This window comes from Aspergillus pseudoviridinutans (genome assembly GCF_018340605.1).
Source record: "Aspergillus pseudoviridinutans IFM 55266 DNA, scaffold_1, whole genome shotgun sequence".
NCBI classification, from domain to species: domain Eukaryota; kingdom Fungi; phylum Ascomycota; class Eurotiomycetes; order Eurotiales; family Aspergillaceae; genus Aspergillus; species Aspergillus pseudoviridinutans.
This window is the reverse complement of record NW_025091281.1, coordinates 1,880,963-1,907,628: the sequence shown is the minus strand read 5'-3', so window position 1 is coordinate 1,907,628 and position 26,666 is coordinate 1,880,963. Positions and strand designations below refer to the sequence as shown.

At 50.3% G+C, this 26,666-nt stretch overlaps 7 protein-coding genes across 7 annotated transcripts; 2 read left to right on the top strand and 5 right to left on the bottom strand.

The window, feature by feature from the left end:
- Positions 1-119: 119 nt before the first annotated feature.
- Positions 120-2,498, bottom strand: Asppvi_000676 (diphthine--ammonia ligase family protein; the record flags this gene model as incomplete). Its single annotated transcript, XM_043296983.1, has 1 exon — positions 120-2,498. The coding sequence occupies one exon, from the start codon at positions 2,496-2,498 to the stop codon at positions 120-122; it is 2,379 nt and encodes a 792-aa protein (XP_043152918.1).
- A 1,102-nt stretch (positions 2,499-3,600) lies between these two features.
- Positions 3,601-5,588, bottom strand: sebA (putative C2H2 transcription factor (Seb1); the record flags this gene model as incomplete). The annotated part of the gene is made up of 2 exons (XM_043296982.1): positions 3,601-4,868; positions 5,018-5,588. 2 exons carry the CDS (start codon positions 5,586-5,588, stop codon positions 3,601-3,603), a joined length of 1,839 nt encoding a protein of 612 aa, XP_043152917.1.
- An 11,615-nt stretch (positions 5,589-17,203) lies between these two features.
- Positions 17,204-18,397, bottom strand: Asppvi_000674 (thioredoxin-like protein 1; the record flags this gene model as incomplete). The annotated part of the gene is made up of 3 exons (XM_043296981.1): positions 17,204-17,978; positions 18,054-18,201; positions 18,319-18,397. 3 exons carry the CDS (start codon positions 18,395-18,397, stop codon positions 17,204-17,206), a joined length of 1,002 nt encoding a protein of 333 aa, XP_043152916.1.
- Positions 18,398-19,152: 755 nt separating this feature from the next.
- Asppvi_000673 (diphthamide biosynthesis protein 4) lies at positions 19,153-19,746 on the bottom strand (the record flags this gene model as incomplete). The annotated part of the gene is made up of 1 exon (XM_043296980.1): positions 19,153-19,746. One exon carries the CDS (start codon positions 19,744-19,746, stop codon positions 19,153-19,155), a length of 594 nt encoding a protein of 197 aa, XP_043152915.1.
- Positions 19,747-20,299: 553 nt separating this feature from the next.
- Positions 20,300-21,466, bottom strand: Asppvi_000672 (peroxidase; the record flags this gene model as incomplete). Its single annotated transcript, XM_043296979.1, has 2 exons — positions 20,300-21,037; positions 21,110-21,466. The coding sequence occupies 2 exons, from the start codon at positions 21,464-21,466 to the stop codon at positions 20,300-20,302; spliced, it is 1,095 nt and encodes a 364-aa protein (XP_043152914.1).
- Positions 21,467-24,277: 2,811 nt separating this feature from the next.
- Asppvi_000671 (uncharacterized protein) lies at positions 24,278-24,694 on the top strand (the record flags this gene model as incomplete). Its single annotated transcript, XM_043296978.1, has 2 exons — positions 24,278-24,392; positions 24,570-24,694. 2 exons carry the CDS (start codon positions 24,278-24,280, stop codon positions 24,692-24,694), a joined length of 240 nt encoding a protein of 79 aa, XP_043152913.1.
- Positions 24,695-24,714: 20 nt separating this feature from the next.
- Asppvi_000670 (putative GTPase activating protein for Arf) lies at positions 24,715-26,460 on the top strand (the record flags this gene model as incomplete). The annotated part of the gene is made up of 1 exon (XM_043296977.1): positions 24,715-26,460. The coding sequence occupies one exon, from the start codon at positions 24,715-24,717 to the stop codon at positions 26,458-26,460; it is 1,746 nt and encodes a 581-aa protein (XP_043152912.1).
- Between the last annotated feature and the right edge of the window lie 206 nt (positions 26,461-26,666).

The window sequence follows — 26,666 nt, the reverse complement described above, 5'->3', positions numbered from 1 at the left end:
CGGATTATTATGCCCAATCAGCCTTGAAGGGCGCTCAACGGCGTCATTTGTGGTTGTATGCATGTTTTCGTGAAACACATCTTCTCGATTGATACTGCATCAATAGACCAAGGCCCCTATCACTCAAGGCTCTGGAAAATAATACCAGCTGCCAGCCTGCGTCCCTTGTGACCCCAGACTGACTTGCATGGGATGACTTCCCCTGGCCAGGTATCCAGGGGGATCCCCTTTGTGGTATAGATCACTGCGTGCGTTAAGCCTGGAGTTACCGTGTGGGCAGCTAGGATTTGCTGCAGTGATGACTTCAGATCGCATTCTGACTTCTCCATGTCGATTTCGATAGTAGTGTAGGCCACTTTCTGTTCTGTGACTGTCTTGCTAGTGCGTCCTTGGTCTGTTTCTTCTGCGTTTAATTCCAGTTTATCGCAGCGGTAGCCCAGACCTTGCCATTCAATATCACTGGCGCGAGGTAGTTCTTCAACCTGTACGGCTAGGAAGGGAGGAATTACTCCGCTCGATCGCAGCACTTCGAAGTTCGGTATGGGGGCCGAGGCCGTCGCCTTGGTGGTTTGCTCTTGTGCTCTGCCTCCGTATTTGATATCCCACACGTCAAACGTAGACTCTTCTTCGTCGACCGATTCATCGTCGTATTGAGTGTTCATGGTCTCCCAGATGTGCCAGGCAACTCGAGCCTTAGCAGCGACGTTTTCTGCACCTGTCACAAATGCAACTGCTCCAAGCCACCAATCGACCTGCATGGCTGCACCGATCCTCCACATATGCTGAAGAGAGAGAACCGCCCGTAAAGAGTAGTCCGAAAGCCACGACTGTTCCTCAGTAGGTGCGCGGTCACAGACCATTTGCATAGAGGCTGGCTCTAGAGGGATCTGCCCAGCAATATATACTATACGCTCGGCTCCTCGCAGAGGAATAGACATGGCTTGCGAATACGGCCCAATGTTGGCCGGCGCCCAGTACGAACGAGACTGAACATGAAGGCCTTGTCGCGAATCTCTGTCTCCCAAATCAACTATGAATGAGACCATGACATTCACGCCTTCAGGGAGCTCATCTCCGCAGGCCACTGTGGCCCTTGCCGGGGGATTAGGTTTCTTGAAAAGCGAGACATAAGTGTTGTTCATCGATGCAAAGTCCGCCATGGAGCGGAGCAGCACTGTAGTGAAGACAATATCCTCAGTAGACCGAGGTACGTCTGTGGAGGACTGCAGGATCGTCCTGATCTTCCTGGCAATGCCTTTCATCTGTTCAGCGGCCTCAGTGCCTGCCTCAGGCGCTGTGATGTTGCAAATGTGCCATATCCCGCCGTTCTTCAACTGACGAGGCTCGCACTTGATACCTCCAGCCCTGATCGATCTAGTCAGCGCTTCACCTCCGTAACTTCCTGAAACCGACCGCACATCCTCCAGGACACGAGCAAAAGCCTCATCCAGCAGCATCGGCCGTCTCACTGACTGCGGCGTGATCGCATCTCCCTCCGCAGCCGTCTTAGGCACGCATCGAGCCCCCTTCAACCTCACATACCCAACGCCACCCTCAGCCGTCCGCACCTCCGTCTCGCAAACTTCAATCCTCGATCTCCAAAGAAACCCGGGCCCATCGAGCGCCAAACTCTCGTACTCCCCGCCTTCCCCCAGCACTGCGCCCCGCAGGTCCTCCGGCGCAGCAAACCGCTTCATCCCATTCACAATACGCCTCCGCAATGCCCCGTCCGCCGACGACACATCCCCCCACAGAAACCCCTCATCCAAACCCCCAGAAGCAACCTTGATAATCCGCGCCTCACACCCGCAAGCAGCCATATCCTCCAGCAACCCCGCATCGCCCACCACCGACGACACCGCCGAAGCCGCCCTCCGCTCCGCAGGGGCAGGCAGCACGGGATACTGCCACAGCCAAGCAAGCGGCACGAGCCCCAGCCTCGCAGCGACATTCTCAATCCTCGTCCGCTGGTACGTGGACAAAATGGCACCCGCCGAGACGGCGTTCGCTTCAGGATGAGCCGCTTGTATCCGTCTCAGGAGGGGAACAAGCGACTCCGTCTCGTCCTGCAGGTGCTGCCTGCTTTCCTCGGTTGAAAACTCAGGCTCAGGCTCGTCGGCCATTTGGTCTGCGGCGTTGTGCCGGTAGATACGGGAGGTGTCGACCGCGTCGCCGGTGATGGGGGCCCGGTAGAGCGGGATGCCCAGCGCGGCTTCGTAGAGGGGGATCACGCTGTGCCCGATTGTTTGATACATGAAGCTGTCGATATCTTCTTCTTCCTCTTCTTCCTCTCCCTCCTTGGGATGTTCATGATTATCCTTTGCGGCGGTACCGGCCGCCTGGCCGGATGTAGATGGGTACAGGTTCGCTAGAGCGACCACCTTGTGTCCGTTTCTGATGCAGTGCAGGATGGAGTAGAGCGAGTCTTTCCCACCTGATATCAAGGCAATCACGTTTAGCCCTGGTGTTGCTGGGGGATTCTGTGTTGGTGGCGACATTGTCGCTGGAGGTTGTCCCGCTTCGCTTTGTAGCGCAGGGAGGGGCGCATCCGCAAGAGCACCCTTCTTCTATCTCTACGTCTTCTTGAAATGTGATATTTCTGACTTGAAATTGACGTTGAGCGGGGCGGACTATCAGGTGGTGATGAGAATCGCCGACTACTTTAAAGGCAAAGCGCTAGAATGGAAACGCCGCACTTTGCAAAATTTTGAAAACTGGATCTATACGTGCCAGTTGCCCCATCCCAGATATAGGCCATACAACTGACGCCCTCACAACAATGTTCATGAAGTTAAATGATACATGCCAACTTGGCAATATGACATCTATTTTTTGCTTTGCTGGAGTACTATCTCACTTTCAGGCAGGAATTCTTTCACCAATTCTTCAGATTACCACTAGCTCTGCCACTACAAATGGTATGCGCAACAAATTATTAGATCGAAGGGAATAATGCAAGGTATAAGTAAGTTCAGTCACAGCGAGGGAGGTAATACACACAAGGGGTATGAGACGGGTGGAAAAATGACTGCTTAAAGGCAGATTAGATGGTACATGTGGCCAGCACAGTAATGAAGGGGCAGGAACGAAAGCATGTGGAAAAGATATTACAGCGAATAAGTCACAAGAATGGAAGATGAAAGAACAGTATAAGGAAAAAGGTGAACAGACGAAAGGTGGAAAAGCTGTAGGCCTCCAATCCTTCGCAGCGAAGAATAAATAGAAAGACAGACAAGGAGAAGGGGAGAAAAACGAATAGTGCCCAAGTCAACCGTCCGCGCCAGAAAATGATAGGTATCGTCATGCGCTCTATTGATTTTGGTCCAGTACCCTGGACTCCAAGTGCGCCCAAGCTCGATTGCAGTCCGGGAAGCCCAAAGCCTCCGTCCTTGTAAGAGCAAGGAGCTCGTATGCCTGGAACCTTCCCCCCTCTTATAACCCACCGATGCAAACAGTCCTGACGCCAATCCAAGGAAACGACCAAGCCAGATCCACCCAGCCTGATGTGGAAGAATGATTAGGAAAGTATATTAAGTATTAGGAGAGCTCCTGGTCGCATCGCATCATTATAGAGCTTCTAGTAGTCTCGCAAACGGAAGTTCAGACAAGGTCCTCCCGTCGGCGCTTCTTGGCAGGCCGCCCACCGACGGACGACGTGTCTGAAATAGTTCCGTCTGATGACTCGCTCGTCGTCGACTTGCTCGTTGCGGCGTTGGCGGCCTCGTACAGAGCGAGGCCCAGAGACCTCGGCTCAGGCTCATCGAACCCGGGTTGGGTGTTCGAGCCGTTTGTGTCGATGACACCCATCACAATAGAACCACCGCCATGAGTCCTGGCATGCTGAGCAAGGTTGTCGCTGCGAGAGAACTTCTTGCCACACTCATGGCACTCAAACGGCTTGTCCTGAGTGTGAAGCGAGCGGTAATGACGCTTTAGGTGCTCCTGACGACGGAAACGGCGAGAGCAGAGTGAGCAGACAAAGGTCTTCGAGGGGTCGTCGGTCAAGGATTGCTTGCGACCGCGACGATTGACAGAGACAGGAGCAGCCGGGGATTCAGAGCCGGATGCATTGGCAGTCGAGTTTTGACGGGAAGAAGCAGTCGACTGCTGGACTGTGGAAGTCGTCTCAGAGTGGCCAGACCGGCTGTTGGCGGAAGCCTGAGTCTTCTTGCCAAGGCTACCCGAGCTGCTCTCCGACGTGCTCGCCCTCTTAAGCGACCTGCGAGAGGTGACTCTCTTCTTCGAGCTCATTTCCTCAGTGTCCTGTGTATCATCACCCTCGGCTACGGTAAGATCAGAGGGCTCCACGGAAGGAAGACCGGATTGGGCAAAGGCCTCTTGGTCGTCCAAATCTTCCAAGCTGCGGTCACTCAAGAACTCGTCTTCATCAAGGAGATATGTGCCCAGACGTTGCCGTTTATCTCCCAGGAAGTAGGTGTTTCCAATAGGGTGGAAGTCGACGAGCTTGTTGGCAAACTCGTCCTCCGAATCAAGGTCGGAGAAACTGTCGAAAGTGGGCAATGAACCGAGAGGATCCTCGGAGGAGCTGGAGAATGAAGGTGACAAGCCCTCGTGAACCGGCAATGTCACAGTTGCGCTGCCCAAAACCACCTTAGGTTCCTCCTCATTGCAGGAAAGAGTAGGCAATGGCGGTAGCTCTGCAGGTGCTCCGGCTGACGATTCGACGGTAAGCTGTCGAGGATCGCAGAAGTCGGATCCAGAGGGCTCAACTGAGAGAATTGACTGAGGATGAGAGATGAAAGTTGACGAGTCCGGAGAGGGCGATGGAGAAAGGGATGGACAGGACCCATGAGCCGATAGAAGATCTGAGCTCTGGCTGGCGGTGAGGGATGGAGGTTGGATAAACACTGGAACGGGTTCAGTTAGCCCCTGCTTAGCCCTAGATTCTCCCCAAACACAATCCCCGCAATATTATCTTTCAACACACGCGTTCAATGTACAATGATCAAAAAGGGAACAAAACACTAGACTGAACACCAGAAAATCTTTAACTCACCAGGTGTCAAAGGAGGCGAGTCAGACCGCGACCAGTCAGTGTTGGCCAGGAGCTCACAGTGAACATCGCTCTCGCAGCCCTCCTTCACCCCTTCCACCTTCTCAAATGAGAAGAAGCAATCGTTGATCGGGGTGTGAAGAGAGCCATTACTGGACGGGGGGCTGCTGATGGTGCTTCCAGATGTGGACAGAGGTGGGGTCGATGGGAACCCATAGAAGTCATTACTGACGAATCTTGTGTCCAGAGGCATGAGGACTGGGGAGTCCTGCTGCACGATGATGGTAGGCTTGAGATGGGTTGGCTGTGGGGAAGCAATGGGAGTCATGCTCAGGGCACCTCGGAAGGCATTGGTTGTGGCCATCTGATGCATGTTCAACACAGATTGAGCAGCGTAGATGGGCTGTTGTTCTGGCATGCTGTGTTGTTGCTGCGCTTGTTGCTGTGGGAAAGGCGGCACTTGTCCATAGTACTGCATCTCGGACGGGTGACTGGTGAAATGTTGCTGCCGCGATTGCGACTCTGTTGGGTAGTATGCAAATGATGGCTGTCCCTGCACTGGGGTCTGTGCCATGGTGTATGTTGCGTCCATTGTTGTGGCTTACTGTGTCTGACTTTGAACAGGTGTTAGTTATTATACCGCAGTCCGGTAACAGTGGTGAGTCAGGAAAGCCACGAACAGTTGATGAACTCGACTAGGACTCAGAGATGAAGCTCTAATCCTTGGCTTGCTGTTTGCTGATTATGCTATATGTATAATTGAGCTGTATGCGTCCTCCAGTGCGTTTGTTGGCGATGTCGCAGCTCGACGAAGAGTGACGAATATTAGGCGACAATACTGGAGATGAATGAGTGTATATAGAGGGAGTGTCTCTTCTTTTGAATGAAGGAATGACTGGAGGGATCGACAATAAGATCTTCCTTCCCAGCCTTGGATACTGATGTTATATCCAATGTAGACAAGTGTCTGAAGTCTGTTAAAGGAAAGACAGGGACCTTTTGTCGATACGAGCCAAACCACAAGATGTATCTATATGATTTGGAACGCTCTCGATCAAGGTACCGGGAGACAGATAAATGACACGGCAAACAGAGAGAGATATAGGAAAGGGGAAAAAAAGAAGGCAAAAGGTTAAGTAGTAAAAGAGAGATAAAAAGGAATGGCACGAAAGGAATTAAGACAGAATCTAGAAAGGGAAAAAGTAAAAAAATAGTTCAGAAATCCATAGAGAATAAGAAGAAGATCAATGCAATGGAGACTACACTAGAGTACAGTACAGAGAGGAAACTAAAAGTCGCGGGGAAATAACGAGAGACAGGCCAGGCCGATAACTATGGGACGAGGAGCGACGGCTAGAAGAGGTGGGTAGCAGAGTGGGCACTGGGCAGTGGATAAAATGAGCAACTGATCTGCCTGTGCTACAGCTTCGTAGCGCAATTGGTAGTGGCTTCTTAGTCGTACTTTTAGTTCTAGTATTAAAGTACTTAGTTTCTCTCTGGAGGTGCACATGTGGGAGTAGTGGCTTGTACTGAGGTGGTGCCAGAAAATAATCCTATCGTAATAATTTATTAGTAGTACTACAATAAAAAAAAATCATATATATATTTAAAACAAAATAAAAGCAATTTTAAAATACTGTACCATTATTAGATATTATTATTATTAGCAGTAATTTCATCCCACCCTCCCACTCCAAGGTTTCGACCACTCCTAATAAAAATACCCAGGAGATATGGTGTCATAACGGGACATGAACCAGACTTTATAAATGATTCTAAATTTTGATCCTACGCAAGAAGTATGCAGTATGCGTGAACCATTAATAACAAGGGTACCAAGGCCCGGAGGGTACCGTGCTGGTTTCCAAACTTTTGTCGCCTTCGGTTGCAACGCTACAATCTGGGGCTGGAGAAATGCACGTCGCAGCCTACAAAAGGTCAGAAATGCAAAACTCACTTTTCCTTCAGATAAAATGTCAACCGGCCAGTTACAATTGAAATCTGAGAAGCGGAGACCCGTGGGAGGTGGGACTTGTTCCCATAAAGGTAGGTAGGCAAATAGTCTGAAGGCTTTAACAAGAGCCTTTTCATCCTCGCCATCACGGCAGGAGAAGACAATCATAGTTCGCCATCTCCAACTGACCCAGATACTAAGTCGCAATGCAAATTGTTGTGCTCTTCCTCAATTGGGTCACTGATGGGTAAGATCAACTACCCTAGACAGACTGGTCGGAGAGTCAGCGACGGATCCCGGTCTGTAGACCTGTACTAAAGAGCAATCTGCCCCACCACTTCGGCCGGGGAACCCAAAAAGGTCTTAGTGAGTGGCGCGCAAGAGCACGAGTAGGAAACATTAGTTGGATTTGGGCCAGTCCCAGGCCCCGTTGGGAATGGAAAGTTGGCTTCGATATTAGTACGTAGTTAGATTGTTACAGGAGATACATGGTACTAGAAGCAGAGTTGAGAGAGGTGGAAACGAGAGCGTATCCTACCAAGAAATGCGGAGACTTTGTTCTTGCTGTCTTTCCACCAGATATGGACGCCTTGTCTCACCGTACACCAGCCAACAGAAGGGGCGATAAATACAGTTAGTGGTCGGCAAATACCGCAGCGGCGCAGCAGTGTCTGAGGGCAGTGGAGGGACCTAACCTATGGGACTTGAAATGTCGACGAACGCCGTTGTCACCTTGATGGTCTTGTCTCATGTAGAAGTATCTGATGGAGATCAATGATTGGTGTGTTCAGAAAAATTGGACTGTGAATTGCCACTGTCCCCGAGACCTCAGCTTCAAAGACAGTAGAGAGATACGCAATACTACTGCTGGAAATGAAAATGCTCCTATTGTCTCTCCCTCACCCCCAAAATAGTTGCCTCCAGTAAAGAACGATAATTCTGTTCTTCCTTCTAACCAGCTGACGCGCGCATGCCGATGGAGCCACTTCTACACCCATCTCTGAGGAATAACCTTTTCAGCTTCATATATTTTTTCTGCAAAAACTGACTTTGAACGTCCCCATTTGCCAACCTTAGCCTCGTTCCAACAGAGCACGCATCAACTTCAGCTTATCAGTGGACTATTTCCCATGGGTTTGGTGACTGGGAGCGCTTGGGGTCCAGCCAGTCACAGAAAACCCTACGAGAATGGATGAAGTGGGGGCGCTCTTCCTCATGCGCAACTTTGCAGCAACTGAAAGGTGATGTGGCAGAGTGGCAGTACTCTTTTTGACGCCGCGCTGATAGTGGTTACTGGTTAGCTAGAATGCAAGATAGAAAGATAGTAGTGATAACCAAGGCTTTTCCTATATTGTTCAGGGTGGTCCATCCCAAAGATTTGAGCCGGTCAACCTATCAGGAGATAGCATTGTTTCTTTTCCACTTCGATTGAACCAAAAGTTGGCGAGACTAAATGCGCTCGAGCTGCATTGAAAGCCAATAGACTCTGCCCGTGATGGGAAAATTGACTCGCCCGGCTAAGCTAGACGGCCCCGCTGGCATATCCCGTCCGCCATTTGGGGAACTCCGTCATTCCAATCAAAGAGACAAATAATCCACAAGCAGATCAAATGATGAAAATGGTAGCTTGATAGTTTAGATACGAGACTGATGGGCAGTAGATCAGCATTGCAAAGTTCCAACGGGATCAGCTCTGTTACATAAGGGCAAAGTCGTCATCAAGCCAGTCGCTAATCAGCATCAAATCCCCGTGCAACAGCAGTCTGCCCATTTAAATTTCAGAACACTGCTCTGATTGGTTCAAACTGTGACCACGTCGCTCAGGACTTTCCTTGGGTTTCGGGAACAAACAATTGCGCATCATCTGCTTGATATGAACCCAATTTACGTCAGCAATATAAAATGTGAGAACCGAGAATCACTCTGAGAGGCATGATTGATTACTTAGAGCAGTGGTGAAACGGTAGCGAACAGGGTCCACTGCCGCGGAAGTGATGGCATGTTCTTCCAGACCGACATTCATATTACCCTATTTGCTCTGACTCTGGGAAAGGCAGAAGGCATATATGATTGTGGAACTACACCAATATGCGATCCATATTTCATATGCTGCAGTCGGATACCGAAGTGCCTAAGGAGGAATACTATTGAGCTCATCCTGAAACACCACGGTCAATAGTTACTTTTATTTAATGGAGGCGATGTAGACACTGGAGTATCTCATTATGCTAGCCAAGGATTAGACCCCCAAAGTATTGAACCTATTTGTACTACGTTTTCTCCGTATGGCAAGAATTGTCGGTTGTCGAGCACTCTCAAGATTGATTTTCTGGGGAAGAGTGAACTAGAAGGCCGGACAAAAACTTTCTTTTGGGATCTGAAATTTGAGAGGTGTTGATAGGCAGTTAGACCTGATAGTTGTAATTGCAAGGTGGTAACTTAGGCGCTGTTGCACATCATGTGAACAAAGAGCTGCCTCGGAAGTGGAGTGCTTGGGCCTCAGGCAATCTTAGCCTAAGTTTGGGATTCGACCTGTTCAACGGTAGATGGATCAATTTTTTGTCGGGCTACTGCAGGAACAAATGCGGAGAGACCATGCAAAGAGAAACAAACATATGTCAACCCTTGCTTGATCGGGCGCAAGCTCTTGCTTTGTCTTGTGATATCTATACATGGGTGTATACACCTCTCTAGAGGTGCATCAAAAAGTGACTGTCAAATCAATGATCTCTGCTTGGCTGCCTCATTATTCCAAATCGTGTTCATGGTTGACTCCGCCTATCTAAGGAATCTGCTTTGATTCCGCGACATTGCCGCAGAAACGCTCGATGTTGCTTCCTTATCAATACAGCCACTATCTAGCCACCGGTATTGACTGTTGGATCTGGAGTTGATACATAAAGATCCGCGTTCACCGCCTCCACCTAAGAGAGCCGTCATGGACTCATGATCAACACAACTGAAACATGATGGGCGATTACTGTTTAAGGCTCAGATGATGAAATGATTTACCGTGCATAGCAAAGTGACAGGACAGAACCTCAAGCAAGGGACTCAAGAAGAGCTGTCATATCTTCGTGCCGAAACTGACATATATTCTGGGTCCAGTGAGGAATGCAAGCCAACCAATCGCAATCTGGGCTTGGATCAAACCCGCCAATTGCCGCCCGAGACAGCACAGACTATTACTCCGTAGGATATCCCGCATGCMTCTTCTCAAGAGTACCTGACATATCTGTGTAACACAAAGGAAAGTGCTGGGCCGCGTTTCCGGTCGATTTCCCAAGTCTATGGTTGAGATTTCCCACGTACACACCGCACTGTCGGGTACCTTACTCAATGACACATTGAGAAATGAGACGCGCAGGCTCCCAGTACCTAAGGTACCTAAATGCTGGACATACCGGACGTTCATGTCCATTGGATGATCTAAAGATAGAATCAGACTTTATTGGTCGACCCCTGACCTATGATGACGGGAAGGAAAGCTTCCGGGGCCCGGAACGGTCCACCGGGCTGTGTACACAATTTCCAGTGATAAGACATGGGTCGACATCTACGGATTACAGGAAAGATTGCTGGAAGATGATACAAAACCACTACGAAACGAGAATTTTGGTAGTATCTAGGATCCGTCATCGATGCAAACGATGCCAACTCGGCCTCGATATTAAAATCTCCACTGCAATTTGGTTTAGGGTCGGTTGTCAGCACTATGGGATCATTTAGATGGACAGTCTACCCACCTAGGCCTCCTCCTCTATGCATGGAAGCTGTACCAATTCTTTCGAGAAGGTATCGTCGAAGGCTCCAGAGTAGCACTAGACTGCTAGTACTCTGTACTATTCTTCCAGATTCCACACTCGAGTTCGAGAATAAATTGGTCTGTATGGACTAGTCTATGGAGACCTACTTTCAAGCGTCTTCTACGCTGTCGACCGCCGGGTACACCATCCGATATCCGTCGAGTACCGACTGCAGTCACTACTAGTAGTACTACTGTAATATTCCGTCCTAGACTGATGCTGTTTGCCTCTGCGTCCCGAGGGCTTGCAGCTGCAGCAAGGGCTATCGCCACAACCGGAGTGCCACCACACAAAGAAACAAAAAGCCGTTGTCGCACAGACGAAAAAATGAGATCGAGGAGTCACATCTGTCATTCTTTGCTTGCTGATGATGAACTCAAAAGGATCAACGCGAAGACTGAAATTTGAGAATCTCGATTTTGGATTTCTGATATATCATAAACGTTGAGCCCATGGCATCGGGACTGTCAATCGGTGGTTCCTTACGGAGCACTGTAATTCGCCCGTCCGATGCGTGGTTGACATCCTTCCGAGAGTACCTTGCTTGACGGCGGACTGACTCGGGGCGTCCATAGTCCACTACGTACTTAGGAGTCGATACCTACTATGACAGGTACCTCATAAGTCGTTACCTACTGCAGACTCCCCACAGTCCGAGCACAGCATGGCTGGAGGACTAACATAGCCTAGAACAAATGGTCGCAACCGTTGTTTTGCAAGAGTGAAAATTTCGGTCGGTCGCCCACTTTGTGGAGTTGCAAAGTATGTACAAATTACGTAGCTGCTACGGGATTTGCAAGAAAGAAAGATAAACGTGTCGTAGCATCTAACATCACACTTTGACAAGACACTCACTTTCCCTTGACGATAGCTACCTAGAAAGGATGGAATGTGGGTTTCGATGGCGCATCCGGGGGCGGCGGATTGGCTTTAGTCTGAGCAAGCGGCTTCGCGGGAAGGTCCTCATATCCCCTGGGACTGGACATTGCACCATTGAACGGTAGGTGACCGTGCAGTGGGAAATGGGCCTTAATTGAGCGGTTTTCTCCGGGCGAATCAGCTATGGACTACCAGAGCATGCCATTTCGTCTTGTTTTGATGTTGATGATGAGGTTGTTGTTCTGGTTGCTATGAGCTTTAAGGTTAGGTATTAGCTTCGTAGTATGCTGCCGAATTAGACTTCGCAGCAAAGTACCTATCTCGGCTGTTTTTTCTGTATCATACCCGCATCCAAGAACTGCTCAAGGTAGCAAAACATTCAAACCTAGAAGCTCGGTGTCTGGAAGGAGAAAGAGTAGAAAAATCATATCATCATTTCAGACAGTCATAACTCATAATGGCAAGGCCATACGCAAGTAGCCACTCGGGTTCTAGACTTCCACTCACTACCACTGTGGAAACTACAAAGGTACATTCGAGACGTCAAAACTCTTGACATATCCTGATACCAATCATCATGCAATCAATATATGTCCAGTGTCAATCGACAGCGCCAAGCCGGCTCCCACTGTCATTTCGCACGTAGTGGGAATGGACTATCTAGTGACTCAGGGTAGGACGTCCTTAGACTACGGATACTCTCTGTGACACTTTTCCAAACCGTGATACCATGCATGCGACTCAAGATCAGGATTTTCGGTGGCGAGAGTCACTGTGCCCTAAGTTAGGCTACTTGACCCTGCCCAGTGTTCAGTAAACTTCAGCTTCCCGTCGACCATGTGAAAAGCTTATTATCAACGTACCGGAGCATAGGGTTCTGGGATACGAGCATGGCTGATATGATCCCCACAGCGTAAGATGTTGCAGAGTCTCAGGGCAGATTGCGCTGTCCAATCTGCTGATTCAAATGCTCATACGATACTCTGTGCAGCTATTATTGCACAATCATACAGGTAGACTACGAATCTGTATTGTCTGACACCATCCTTTCACCGCCAAGCAAAGTAATTACAAACATCAGTAGATCCCCCACTAAACCGAGAGGAGCAAGTGGAGGCATGACCGTACCCGACCCGAAAAGACTAGTGTTGCTGGTCTGTGGAGGTTTACAAGGACCTTGCTGGAAGGAGCTAAGAGCGCGAGACTAGGACGGAATTAGCCAGGCTTTTGGTCGAGCTCCATATACGAATGTCGGCAAGCTCGAAATCTGAAACAGACTACGCGTACTCCAACCCTCCAATTATACGCATTGCTGACTCGGGAAAGGTGGCGACGAGGCCTGTCCAGTTATGGTATGTCGTGGTCCGTAGTGCCTGTCTTGGACTCTTGGTACTGACAGTGGTAGCTAGATATCGAGCAACACTGGCAAATTTCTGGTACTTATTTCCGTGCTTGAATGCAGATCCTCATTGATGGGATCCATGGACAATTCTTGGGGAAAATTACCAGAGAATATGTGTTTATACGTTCGGGGAGCATCCGCAGAGCTACTTACCTTGGAAGAGGATCCTGTGAGCTAAGAGTTTTCCCTTTGGAATCTCTCTAGCAGTCTTTCAGAACTAATGATCGGCCCTCCTTCATAGACTTTTCAACTAGAGCTCTAGCTCACTGGCGTGGAAGACACCTCGAACATTGGACTCTTCCTTCCAGGGCGGCCCGCTTCAATACCAGCCTAGAGGTTAGAGGACCGAATCCAAACTTCACGGCGGCAAGCACGTGCCTCTAGCGCCGAGCACGTGCCTCCAGCGTCGATAGTAAAGGTAACATCTCCGTCCTCTGCCGCCACCATAATCAAAGATCTGGCCACCATCCCTAGACAGTGGCTGTCACTGTACGCCGGTGATTGGAAGGGATTGCTAAAACTGAAGCAATGGTCATCGGAGAATGATTCAAGGTGCAACAGTTCTACTAAGTGCCATCAATGCCAAGCAGTTATATGTCCTTTTAGGATATTCCTATACGACGGGAGCGGATTCGTCACGGAGAGTTGAGATGGCACCATGCTTCTCGGGCTAGCTATTTTATCTAAGGCGATCCGCGAGGCTATACGGAGTATATTTTATACTACACCACAACTCTGAAGTTTGGCTATCATCTCAAATGTTAAATAGATTGCTACTGTCGAGTATTGGCAGAGCTAAATAAGCCATAACGATAATAGCCCTGGCTACTAGGAGGACACAAATGTCATTGGTTGAGGGGGCTTGCCGCTATGGCTGGTCTAAAGCAAACCACAGTATGCCGAGTGCAGTCCGGCACTTACGTTAGGCGAAACACCGCACAATAAGGCCACAGAGCAAGGATTAAGGAATCACTACGTACGAAAGAAGCTCGTGGTGAAAATCGTCCTTTGTTAGTCTGATAGAACACTTCTTTGCGCTTTTCCCAGAGGGAAAAAAATAGCATGTCATTAGTGGGAGGACTATTGTGTTGATCCTCATCATCAGAGAGCATCCTAGGTCGAGGGCTCGAACACGTGCACTCATGGCGACCCCTCAGCGCTCACAGCCGGATTGTGTTCGCCGGGTGAGGCTACTGCATGCTAAGTCTCTCCGGAGGACGCGGGATGCAGATTGCCCTTGGATTTGTGGAGGTGGACATACTAAACCATGGCGCTAACCCGCTACTGTACCGTACCATAGAGGAAAGGGAGGGTTATGGAGCGGGATTTCCTGTGTGGTCGTTTTTCTGTTCCTGCATCCTGAGTGCATTGATGGGCAACTGGTATTGGTCGACGAGGCCGAGTCTAAGCCATCTACGGTATGTTGTTGATCTTTCTTGGATGGGCGCAGCCGAAACGTGGGAAGAGAGTTCCAAGGTTCCCTAGTCCTCCATAGTCCATACTACCAGAGAAAGTCTACAAGCTCGTACCTCTCTCAGATACGGATACAGAGAATCACTAAACTCTCCTCAGGTGGCTCTAATCTCCACGTTTAGAACGGACGGCAAGGGTGAAGAAAAACAGAGTTTGTCCGGCGCCGCTCACCGTCGACATGACAATGCCATCCCTCTGGTAACTCTCGTGACGGAACTCTAATCTGGAGGTTACTGAACGCTGGGATGGACTCTGCAGCTGTGATGAAGACATGTTTGCCGAGGACCGAGAATATCAGCACATATTATCAAGGCAAAGCGGGGTTAGGCTGCTGCTATCCAGAAATCGGAGCTTTTGCACGTTACATGACTCGACCCTGCTACCTAGCCTCTTAATTCTCTGTTTCTGAGATTGGATCCTGGCCTATCACGTCGCTGGGCTGGATATGTGTCATACCTAGACGGATGGTGGTCCATAACACCCAACATCCATAACGGGGAGGAAGTTATGTGTACTGGTTCACTACTACAACTGCAAGCCTAAAGGTCACCAAGGTTTGTGGAGAGTCTCTGGAGCCAGGCTATACATTTGATTTTCAGCTCCAGGTCCGGATTTGAGAGAAGTGGTCACTGTTTGCTGATACGGGGAGGTGCAGACGAATCGAATCTCCACATACGAAGCTTGGGCAGGCCATCTCAAATAGTGCGATCCCGACAAATCCAGGCGTGAACTCTATCTGGAAGGATTCACTGTCGCGCTACTCCACATTCCAAGATACCACTTTGACTTCTTTGAGTCCTTGGCCGAGAAGCTCAGAAGCTAATCAACTGCGGTGTGCTCGTCAGACCGCGATGCTCCAATCGAGTGAAGGCGCGGGTCGCCAGAGGGACCATGCATGAGACAACTGGAACGGTCATTGGTCTGGAACTGGAAAGAAATGCGACGATACGGTGCGCTTTCACTGCTTTGGGACTTGACTGACGGCGTCTCCAAAGTTCAAACCCTTGTTCCTGATCGACGTCCGATTCCGCTTCGGAAGTCCTCCCAACCACTGGCTCAACCACTGGCTCCAGATAACGCCATTTTGCGAGGCAGAAACCAATTTCTTCTCCCACTGCTGCTCGGTGTATTGCCGAGCAGCACGACTGATTGTCGGTCAAGGAATGATCTAGGAGAGAAGCGATAAGCGTGTAAGGTATTCCATTGGCAGATCCTTCAGGACGAGACCATGGTGGCTGTACGGTTCCTTGGGTCAAAGTGGAAATCATTGAAGGCTAACCTGGATCATAGCGCAGAACACGAGGACATTCCAAAAGGTGCGCTGTGCGTACGGGGTATTTGCGTAATGACCCGGCGCAGTGATCAAGTTGTGTCCTCGACTCCTCGCCCGTGCTTGGTACTCTGCTTGAGACTTTGGGTACTGTGGGGAAGAGCTACCTTGAGAATCAAGCTCATGAGCAGCCGTGATGCCACGTAGGCTTAACACAGGAGCACCAATTCTGAGTACCTGTGGGATGTCCCTGGCTGACACTGGGCCTTGCCAAGGTGAGCAAGGCTGCACCTTAAAGCAAAAGACGGCATGAGAACCATGCACCTTGTCCAACTTACACATACAAGCAGGCTTATTATTGAGAAGTCCAACATGGCAATGCAGCACGAGACCATACAGCCGTCCAGATCATGGAAAGGCTTATGCTAACCTACATGGTTCAATACCACACAGCAGCCGAACCTTGTCGACAGTGCTGAAAATGGCTGCATCTGCAGGTACTCGAGAAATTAATGACCAGCCACAGAGAACCAGACCATTAATCATTGTCCCCCGTACCATCCAGTCCTCATTTCCAGACAAAGAACAACTGCTTTGTTCCTGTCTTCTGGGGGTAACGACCAGCACAACCATACGCGTAAACACTAAACAAACAATCCTCGAACCACCACTATCTACATTACCACCAGAAATAAACAGGTAAATGCAACAGCCTCAGTGGATGTAGAATGTTGAGATCATGCTCCCAGAGGGAGACTCAGTCTCTTCCTATCATATATTCATCCAATAGTCTCATCACAGGCGTATGTCATGAAGAAGACAAAAGAAGAAGAGAAGGAGAGAAAATTTCTATGGAGGACTCTCCTCGCTTGGCATTTCGCATCCACACACAGAAAAAAAAAGATTACGTAATACTCATATTCACCGGATTGTCCAGCCTCATACGGAAAAAGAGTATCTCCATCCTCCGAATCTCGCACAAGGATAAATTTCGTCGCAGCCAGCCAGCATTCTTACTTTTTTTCTTTTTCTTTTCTTTCTTCGTGCGGCGACGCAACTACTATTTCACCCGTGTTGCCTGGACATCAATTCTCGTGATGTTATCCCAGGTGTCAGTTGTGTCACAGAGCGACGGAATTGCACACCGGTTCTACTTTATTGGTCTTTCTGAATTTTATCAAGGATGAGACCATTTGGTTTGGGATCGGACAAACTTCATTTTGCGTTTACGTGGGATTGCGATAGACTCGTAGCGATTAGCGAATGAAATATAATGTCTTGGGAATTGGATTTCTCTGAAGTCATCGTAGGTCGTAAATCTAATCTCGTATGCTATGTCCGACACTGTCCTCCATACGGAATTAAGGTACTGTAACTACCTTCCGTTTACAATTCATGGAATAGCTTATTCGCCCGGCTCATCACCTATCTTCTCCAATTTGCCCATTTCTCTCTTCTCGCCGGCCTCGCCAAAGATCCTGATCCTATCCACGCGCAGCTTCTCGCTGTCCCCATCCCCATCGACGAAGAAGAGGACCAAGGACGTGACGCTCTGGAACTTGACAAACCGCAAATCGATCTTGGCCGTCGCTGTCTTGGGATCCCAATCCTCAGGCTGAATCGTCACGGTCTGCACCGGCGTGATGTCATCCGCCTCGTCGAACCCGAGGACATGCGAGCGGTTGGTGTACAGCTGAATAGTCTTCGGGCGCATAGGCGCCTCGTCGTCGTCCTCCGACGCAGACGCAAGAGAAGTCACCTGCAGCGAATGGACCTTGCTCGTCGACTGGAACGGAACAAAGAGCATCAGCTGCTCGTCCGTATCACTCTCCACCCAGTCCGCGGGGGCGCCTTCCTTCCTCTTCCCGTTGTCACTCAGCGCGGACGGCTTCGACGGATCGAAAAGCGTCTTCGCGGTGCCGAAGTCGCTATCCCGGTTCAGTAGCTCCAGACCCTTGGGGTCGTGCTGGTCCGTGATATCGCTGTATCCCTTGGGCACGGCGGCGCCGATCCAGCCGTTCCCGCCGCTGAGATCACCCGAGGCCTCCCCGGAGCCGGAGTTGTCGTCCTTGTTTGCTTCATCGGCGAGCTTGCGGACGGCGTCGGAGAGGGCTTTGGGGTCTGCGCCGCGGACGGTGGAGATGGCACGGCCTTGTTGGAAGACGATAAAGGTGGGCATTCTGGTGGGACTGTTAGTATCTATGCATTTCTCGGAATCTGCGTCAGGCATGGCAGGTCGAATGCGTTTGACGTACGCTGTAACTCCATATGCACGGGCAATGTCTTGCTGCTCGTCAACGTTGACCTTGGTGAAGGTGATCCGGTTCGGGCGCGAAAGCTGTTTGGCCAGCTGCTCGTACGCGGGGGCGATAGCTTTGCATGGTCCACACCAGTCCGCGTAAACTTTGAGGAAATAGTCAGTAGCTGTCCGTAGCACGGGGATAGGTAGGCTTAAGAGCTCGCGGTCGCGGGTAGCAAGACGAGTAGCGGGGGCGGGGAATCAGCAAACAGGGAGCTTACAGTCTGCGACGACGAACTTGGAAGTCGATAGAAGAGTGCTAAATTGCTCCTTTGAGGAGATATGAACAGGTGCCGACATTATGGCGGCGTATTTTGACCAGCTAATAAGATGAATGGAAGAAGGATGAAGTTGACAGTGGGAAGGAGAGATACATGGTGGTTTTCTTCTTCGGGCAAAATATGTCATCAGCTGAGCCCCTCCACAACATCACCGACAGCACCAGCAATGCTTCTAGCCAGGAACGCATAGCATTAGTCTAGAGCTTGTCATGCTCCTGCTTTATCTGTAGCATCTTGTGCCTGATCGATTGATGACCGTGATTGGATCTGTTATTTTTAACGACTGCTTATAGTTATTGACATACTAGCTTATATATAAAAATCATTCCGCCCCATTAACAGTGCATCAATCCACAAGTTATCCTCATGAAACTCATGGAGCAACTTCATTCTCCGTTCCATATCGAATGTCGCATAGACGCGTACAGATCTCTATGAGTGTACTACACGTTACAGTCGGTCGTTAAAACACCGCCCAACGTAGGGACAGAGGCCAACTGCCCCGTACTGGCACAGCCTGCTCTGTAAAGGAGCCACCGGGCCTCTATACCCAGAAAGCTCCCTGAGCAGCTCGTCGCCTAGACCAGCGATGCGTGCACGGCTGTTCCTGACATGCCTGGATCCAGTCGATGACTCTGAACGAGACACCACGCCTCTCAATCCTATCCAGTGATGGACAGTCAGCGAGTATCTAGCCTCGATCTCTAACGACCAGGGCAAAAGACAGGCCATATAGCCAATCTCAATTCCAATTCAACCTCCAGCATCCAAAGCTCAACCATCGCCCTCTTCCATCGCAAACAGAATCTTCATCCAGAGACTACACCCCCGGCATCCGATAACAACCTCCCCATGCTCGGCCTCCTTCTCCAAATCCAGCTCGGTAACCATGAATCCCCTCTCATCTCCGCACCGACAACCCCGATACCAGCACAATAGGCCCTCCCCATCGCCCGTCTCCTCGCAGACAAGATCCTCCAAATCAACAACCTCAAGACCCGTATGAAACGCCGCCCCCGCGCTCTTCTCTCCCTTCCCCGCCGTCACCCGCTCAAGCCGGAGGACACGGTCATATTCCGCGCGCAAGCCAGGGTCAGAAAGCGTCCTGTAAGCCGCTGTTATCTCGTCAATAGTGAAGGTCGGGGAGGCATCAGCGTTACGGTCGGAGCTCGGGCGCTGGGCGGTTTTCGTATCGTGTGTGGGTGCGGGAGTGGTCGCAATTGAAGTCGCCTTGTCGGGATGATGTTTCAGGAGAGCCTTGTGGTATGCGACCTTGAGTTGTTGTTTGGATAAGGCTGTTGGGGGACTTGTGAATGGGAGGTTGAGGATTTCGTAGTAATCGTGTCGCGGGGTCTGGGATCTGGTCATGATGTGGGCGGCGTTTTGGGGGGTGATGGTAGCGTTTGAGAAGAGAAGAGGATGGTTTATTCGAGAGGTACCCGTTACTTAGGCATAAGTGTTCCTTGATCGTAGAATAAGTGCAAAAGGTGAGTGGATGAAGCCCGCGGAGGTTGAATCGGAACAAAAAATTGAGGTCGGATTACCGCCACCTCTCGACTTGAAGCGGTTCCGCCGTGTTTTGATCATGGGTCTTGCCAGCGCAACTTGAACTTCTTAATTGAATGCAGACCAAGCTTCTACGCTCTGCAGGTGAAATTCAGAGTATGCAACCAAAAATGAAATCTTGTTGATATTGTTAATGCCAGGTATATGTCTATTGGCACCAATGTACAGTTTATAACCCAATTTATGACGTGCTCTAACTCGTCGCCCAAGTTTCTCGGAGTGAATCAAGCGTCACGCAATGACACGGCCATCAGCAAACGACAAATCACATGTCGGATATCAAGATACGAACAAACGAGAAATGCAATGCTGTCTAGACAAAGGAAAGAGATCGAAGTAATAACAGTGGAGCTCCTTACTCAGAGGTCTTGAAGACGTAGCGGTCCTCAGCCTTGAAGGGAACACCAAGCTCGAGAAGCTTGACGAAAGAGTCAGAGAAATCCTTGAAGAAGGCATCGTTGTCCTTGGCATAGCGCTCGACGTGCTTCTTGAACTCCTTGTCCTTGACCAGGGCAAGATCGGCGGGAAGCATCATCAGGGTCTTGGTGGTCTTGTCCGTGAACTGGGCGGGGCCGTTCCACTTCCGGCTCTGCCACTTCTCATCAACAAGCAGTCGGAAGAACTCGTTGGTGAAAACGGTGGGGCTGAAGTCCCAGGGGCCGTCGTAGCCAGAACGGTCGGGGTGAGCACGGCCCAGAGCGTGGGCACCGATCAGAGCAACGATCTCCTGGTCGTTGAATCCCATGCGGTAAAAGATGTCGCGGATGTGCCTCTGGTCCTTGGAAGCATCGGGGAGACGTCCGTCAGGGGTGCAGGCAGCTACGTCCTTGTCCTGACGGCCAGGGCGCCAGGGAATGGCAGGACCACCGGCCTCCTGGATGGCGCAGGCGCCAGCGAGAGTCCAGAGATCAGAGTAGGTAATCCAAGGGAACTGGGCCTTGATGGGCTCGAGGAAGTCCCGAGCAATCTTGAGACCAGCGTTGGCGCCGTGGTCGGACTCGGGGGCGAATCTCATGGTAGCGCCGTTGCTTCCTCCAGTGCCGGTTTCCTTGTCATAGGTACCACTTGCATGCCATGCGAGACGGACGAGGACCTATTAAAACACCAGAAGTCAGCACTCTGTTCATAGCCCATATATCTTTTTGACAAGCGGGGGAAGTCTTACTGGTCCGTAGCTGCCATCGTCATAGTCGGTTTCGTCGGCAAGACGGCGAGCAATGGCATCGTACACCTTCTGGTAGTCCTCCTTGCCAGGAACAAAGGTCTTGGTGCTAACGGAGTCGCTGCCGTTCAGGTAGAAGTAAGCACCGGCACCACCAGCCACGGCGAGACCAGCCCAGAGGAAGACGTTAGACGAGGATTTGCCCGAGTTGGCTTCGGAGGCATAGCCACGACGAGCAGCGGCGCGGAAGCCTTGAGATGGGAGAGCAAAACGAGCGGCGCGGACTGCAGGACGGACGGAGGAGGTAGCAGGAGTGGAGCGTAAGAAGGCGCGCGAAGCAGATCTAGCAGCCGAAGCCATTGTGAAGTAAAGGACGCGACGGAAAGGAGTGGATAAAGGACAGGAAGATGGATAGATATTTCTAATATACAAAGGTCAATTCGAGAAGAACAGACTGAATCTGACAAAGGGAGAGGGAGGGAATAAGAAGGATAAGGAGGAGGGCAGGGTATAACTGCTAATAATAAAGTGCAGCTCTTCCCATTGCATAAGAGATATCCCCTCATCCTTCTACTGCCGCTCCTCCTGCCTAGATTACAGAAACGCCGAAGCCCATCGAAGCCCCAGGAGGAGCCGTAAGCACCAATCACAATGTACAGATTTGTGAGCTCTGGACCCGATTCTTTTGACTCAGCAGATATTCTCTCCGCATTTTCCCAGAGGTTCTGGTTTTCTTTGGCACAAGGCAGATAGATAGACCGAGCATAAGAGGGGATATCGGACCTGAATGGCCGCGGCAATAGCCGATCCATGGCTCCCAATTCTCATTTGCCTCCTGCGCCTGAGATACTACTGATTCATTCATTCTCGAGAGATCTACTGTTGCTTGCGTTGATACCATTGTCTTTCTGTCAGAACAAAGATTGACTCCGTTATTATTATCGTCGTTGTACTAGCAACGATGATAGCCGAAGATGGCTCGTCGGGGCGGATCAGCACCCGTCCTCCATCACATTATTATTAACAGGAACACGCTCTTTGGCAGAAGTCTCAGTTACCGCGGCAGATTCCGATCTCCACTCTCCCTCTCAGGCTCATTCTTCATTGGTGTGTCCCTGCAATGGTTCCTCAATAATCTCACTCATCCTGAGTTCGAGACTGGCTGCGATTTATCATCAACTCAAGCTGATTGAACAGGTCACAAAAATTCATAACATCGAATTGGGTGTGCCGATTATCGAGAATCTTAGTCTAGACAGAAGTCGGTCAAGATAGACCAGAATGATACTAGAGACCATACGGAGTAGTAGAAACCAGTTGATAAGGCAACGGACTGATGGTTTGGAAATCATTTAGCCCTCGATTGCGCTATTCTCAGCACATCTTACGTCGCCAAAACCTCCTATAGAGCAATGCAACCGGAACTAGATAAGCTATTACATTGAATTGCTGTCTTCATGAGCAGAAAGCCTAGAGTTTCTGCTTGGAGACTCAATATACCTCCATATCAGGACATTCATCTAGGGAACAATATGGTTCGCATTGATATACTCTCGTCATGATATAACAAAGGTAAGATGTCCGTCGTAAAAATAGTCCTGCCGTTCGAGAAAGACGAACACCAGGGTGGAGTAGACGCAGCTCTGCTAAAAACTGTTTGGTTTTGATCTTCCACTGAACGAACAAAATAAAAAGCATACGACTTGGCCACTGAGAGACTAGACGCGTGCTGTGTGGTTATAACAACATTGGTACAGAGTATAGAGAAGACAACATCGAGTCTTGAATCGAGACTACAGGTAACAGCTCATACATCAATGAGCATACAGTTCGCGGTGTGCGAATTGTCCCTTGACGAGTGTTTTGTTGAAGAGAAGGAGAAAGAGCGTCTTTGGCGAAAGAAAAGAAAACTTCGACAACGGGGGTCACCTGACTTAGCACCTCCTAGTGCTAGGTCCACATACCACGTGACGCACTTCCAGCATTCCCTTTATATCCATCATCCACACAACAATTTTCTCTCTTTTCTTCTTTTTCCCTCATTACACTTTTCATAAACTACGAACGCATAATCAACCTCCAAATCCTACTCTTTCCTACAGGTTGGTAGGTCATATTGGCGTACTAGAATAAATATTTCGGGGCATAATAAGGCTCCTCTACCGTGCTGGAGTTTCTTCCGAGACTCTGAGTGCGATGGTGGGGTGAGTCACCTGCTGCTCATACATTCTATCATAACCATCATGGCATGATATATTTGTAGTGCGAAGTGTAGATTTTCCTGTGTAGTGCATCAAGATGATTCATGTTGATGGTTACTTTGGAGTTTTTTCGCAAAAGCTTCATGAAGATCCAGCTTGGCTTGAGACCACCGGCCAGAGGCATTTGGCATCTCTCCATGGCTGTTGCGGCTGTCTGACAGCCATACACCAGTGGACATTGGGCTCAAACAGTAATTGGAGGGAATTGAGAAAATCAAGAGACTGTCACAGACGTTTTCTGTGCTTGGCAGCCAAATAGTCAAGGCTCGAAACTTGGTTCCTGTCGGTTGCCCCTGGCGCGGCCTTGACTAGGGGATCCATACCAAAGGCTGGAATGTGTAGTCCTCCACGAGACAGTTTACTCTAGATTCTGCCCAACAATCAACGGTAAAAATGCCATTGTCCCTCTAATTATAGATCCAAAAACATCGGTATATTGATATCAAATCCATAAGATCCAAGGGATGTCTATCTAACACACCGAGCGCAGAGAAATCGACGCGGTGACGGTCGTCTGCCTTCCCCACACCACCGCCATCTTATCATCCCTGACCACTTCGCTTTCTCTCGTACTTCTCCTGGATTATCGAACTCCCGCGATTCATTCCCCCCTCCTTCTTAACATCTCTTCTTACGATCTCGGCCTTCCCTTTGCTTGTATTCTTAGAAGCCATTGCGTTGAGCTTTGCATTCATATCGTGTAAATATGATTTGCCTTCTTATTTAAGATCCCACTATCTCCCGCATACGGAAGATCGGCCCGGCTTCTGCCACTTTTTCTCCATCGTTCGTGAATAGCTTCTCTTCCCAACCCAGTTCATCTTTTCTTTGGACGTTTGATACCCTCGGCTTCAGTTCGTTGCTTCATCAACAAAGAGACTGCCAGGTGGTCTCTCCGGATTTTACCAAGATGCCCAGCATTGTCAGTAAGCGGCAGCAGCAGCGAAATGAGAAGGCCTTGCAGGATCTCGTCCGCTCAGTGCCGGGCAATGATCGATGTGCGGACTGTGGAGCCTTTAACCCAGGTATGCTCTTGGAGACCTGTATATAATTGCAGGCCAATCGCTGACAAGCCACTTGCACACAGGATGGGCCAGCTGGAACGTACGTATACCACTCGGTTGCACACGACTTACCGCTACGATACGATAACTGATCCGATGGAATACAGATGGGAATTTTCTTATGCATGCGGTGTGCAGCTCTGCATCGTAAGCTGGGCACGCACATTTCCAAGGTCAAGTCCTTGACCATGGACACTTGGACGGCCGAACAGGTTGACGTGAGTGAACGGGCCAAGTCAACCCCTCGAGGACGCGTGAGCTGATTGTCTATGCGACACAGAACATGAAATCACACGGGAATACCCTCATGAACAAGATCTTCAATCCCAAGAACGTCAAACCTCCGGTCCCCAAAGATATCGACGAGGCCGATTCGAGCATGGAGCGGTACATCCGGCAGAAATACCAGTATCGTTCTCTGGAGGATGGAAAACCAAAACCCCCAAGTCGTCAGGATTCCAGTTACGACATGTCGCCGGAGGGCTCGCCTCCTCCACTACCTCCAAAGTCTGGCCGGTTTCCGGGTCCTGGGTTGAGGTCCGCTTCCTCCACCTCCAATCTCCAGCGGTCTCATAACAGACCCTTTGCGACCTCACCTCGATCCGAAAGACATGATTCTCCTCCACCGCGAAGCGTCTCAACTTCCGGCTCTCAAGGGTTTGGACTTTCCGTCCGTGATACAAGTGATGCATCCTTTGAGTCGAAGCTGGCCCAGCTGAGAGAGATGGGCTTCACCAACGAGCGCCGAAACGCAGCGGCCCTGAAAGGGCTTGACGGTAACTTGAAGATGACCATCGAGACTTTGCAAAGATTGGGGGAAGGGCCTGCATCGCTGGGACGACCTCCAGCAGCTGGCATTTCCACAGACAATTCGACTAGAGGGGACAGTTCCGCCAATCCGTTCGACCAGCTCGACTCCAAACCGACTCCCCAGACGAGCAGCGCGTACAATCCGTTCGATATGCAACCGCCACAAGCACAACAGCAACTCGCACCTACGCCTGCTCCTGTACAGTCTTTCGAGTCGTCTTTCCAGCATTTACAAGTTTCGCAGCCGTTATTCCCGCATCAAACCGGAGGATATCCTGGACGTCAAGCTTCGCTTCCTCAGCCCCTTTACCAGCACCCTCTCACGCCGCCTGTCACCTCGACCCAATCACAAGGCTCGTACATCTCATCCCCACAAGCCTTCGATGGAAGCCAAAACCCATTTTTCCAGTCGGGAGCCCTGCCGCAAGCGCCCTTCACTAGCACACCACTCACCCAGAGCCCTGGCGCTGTTCAGACAAACCCCTTTTTCAGCCAGTTCGGAGCGGCGGCTACCTCAATGCAGTCGCAAGCCCAAACAGTCTCTGGAGGTGCACAGCCTAATCCGCCCCAGCATGCGAACACCATGCCAGCATTGTCCTCCACATCGCCCTTTAGCCAAGGTTCTTACCAACAGCAACAACAACAACCGCAGCAACAGCAATTCATGCAGAATCAACCACATTTGCACGGGCAGGGCTTTGCCTCCCAGAATCCATTCCAGTCGATGGCAGCCCCAAATGCACCACAGAATGCGGTCTATCAATCCCAGTATCAGTCACAACTACAGGCCGGGCTGCAGCAGCCTACTCAGTACATGGCTCCTCAGCCCACCGGCCGCGTGGACAAGGGGAGCATCCTTTCTCTGTACAATACATCCTCCGCACAAGCATCCGGGATGCAGCAGCCCTCTCAAATGCAAGCTCCGATGGGAATGTCGCTGAACCAAGCACCCCAAAACCAGCCAATGCCAAGTATCAACGAGCACCAGAGCAACGGCCCACAAGCCTCCGCTGCTCCCCAGTTAGCCGGATCACGCAATCCTTTCATGGGAGGGCAAGGCACCCCCGGTGCTGGGATCGACCTGACACCAAAAGCTTCTCAGCTGAATGGCAATTTCCCAAGAACCCACATGAGCCAGCAGAGTGTAGATATCAATGGCTTCCAGAGCGGACGGCACAGCCCCGACGCCTTTGCCAATCTGAGCGCCCGTTACCGGTAGCCGTTTCCCCATCAGCCGTCTTCTCTGAAGACATAAAATATTTTCTTCTGTGTATATTCATCTACTGTATCTGATCTTGGCGAACGTAATGGTGAACAATTGGTTGCATCATTGGCTGGCGTTTGTGATTTTGGCATTAGAATGAAGATTGCGAGCCTTGTTGCGCTCGGTGTATGCTACGGTACAGCTGGGCATATCAGCTAGGG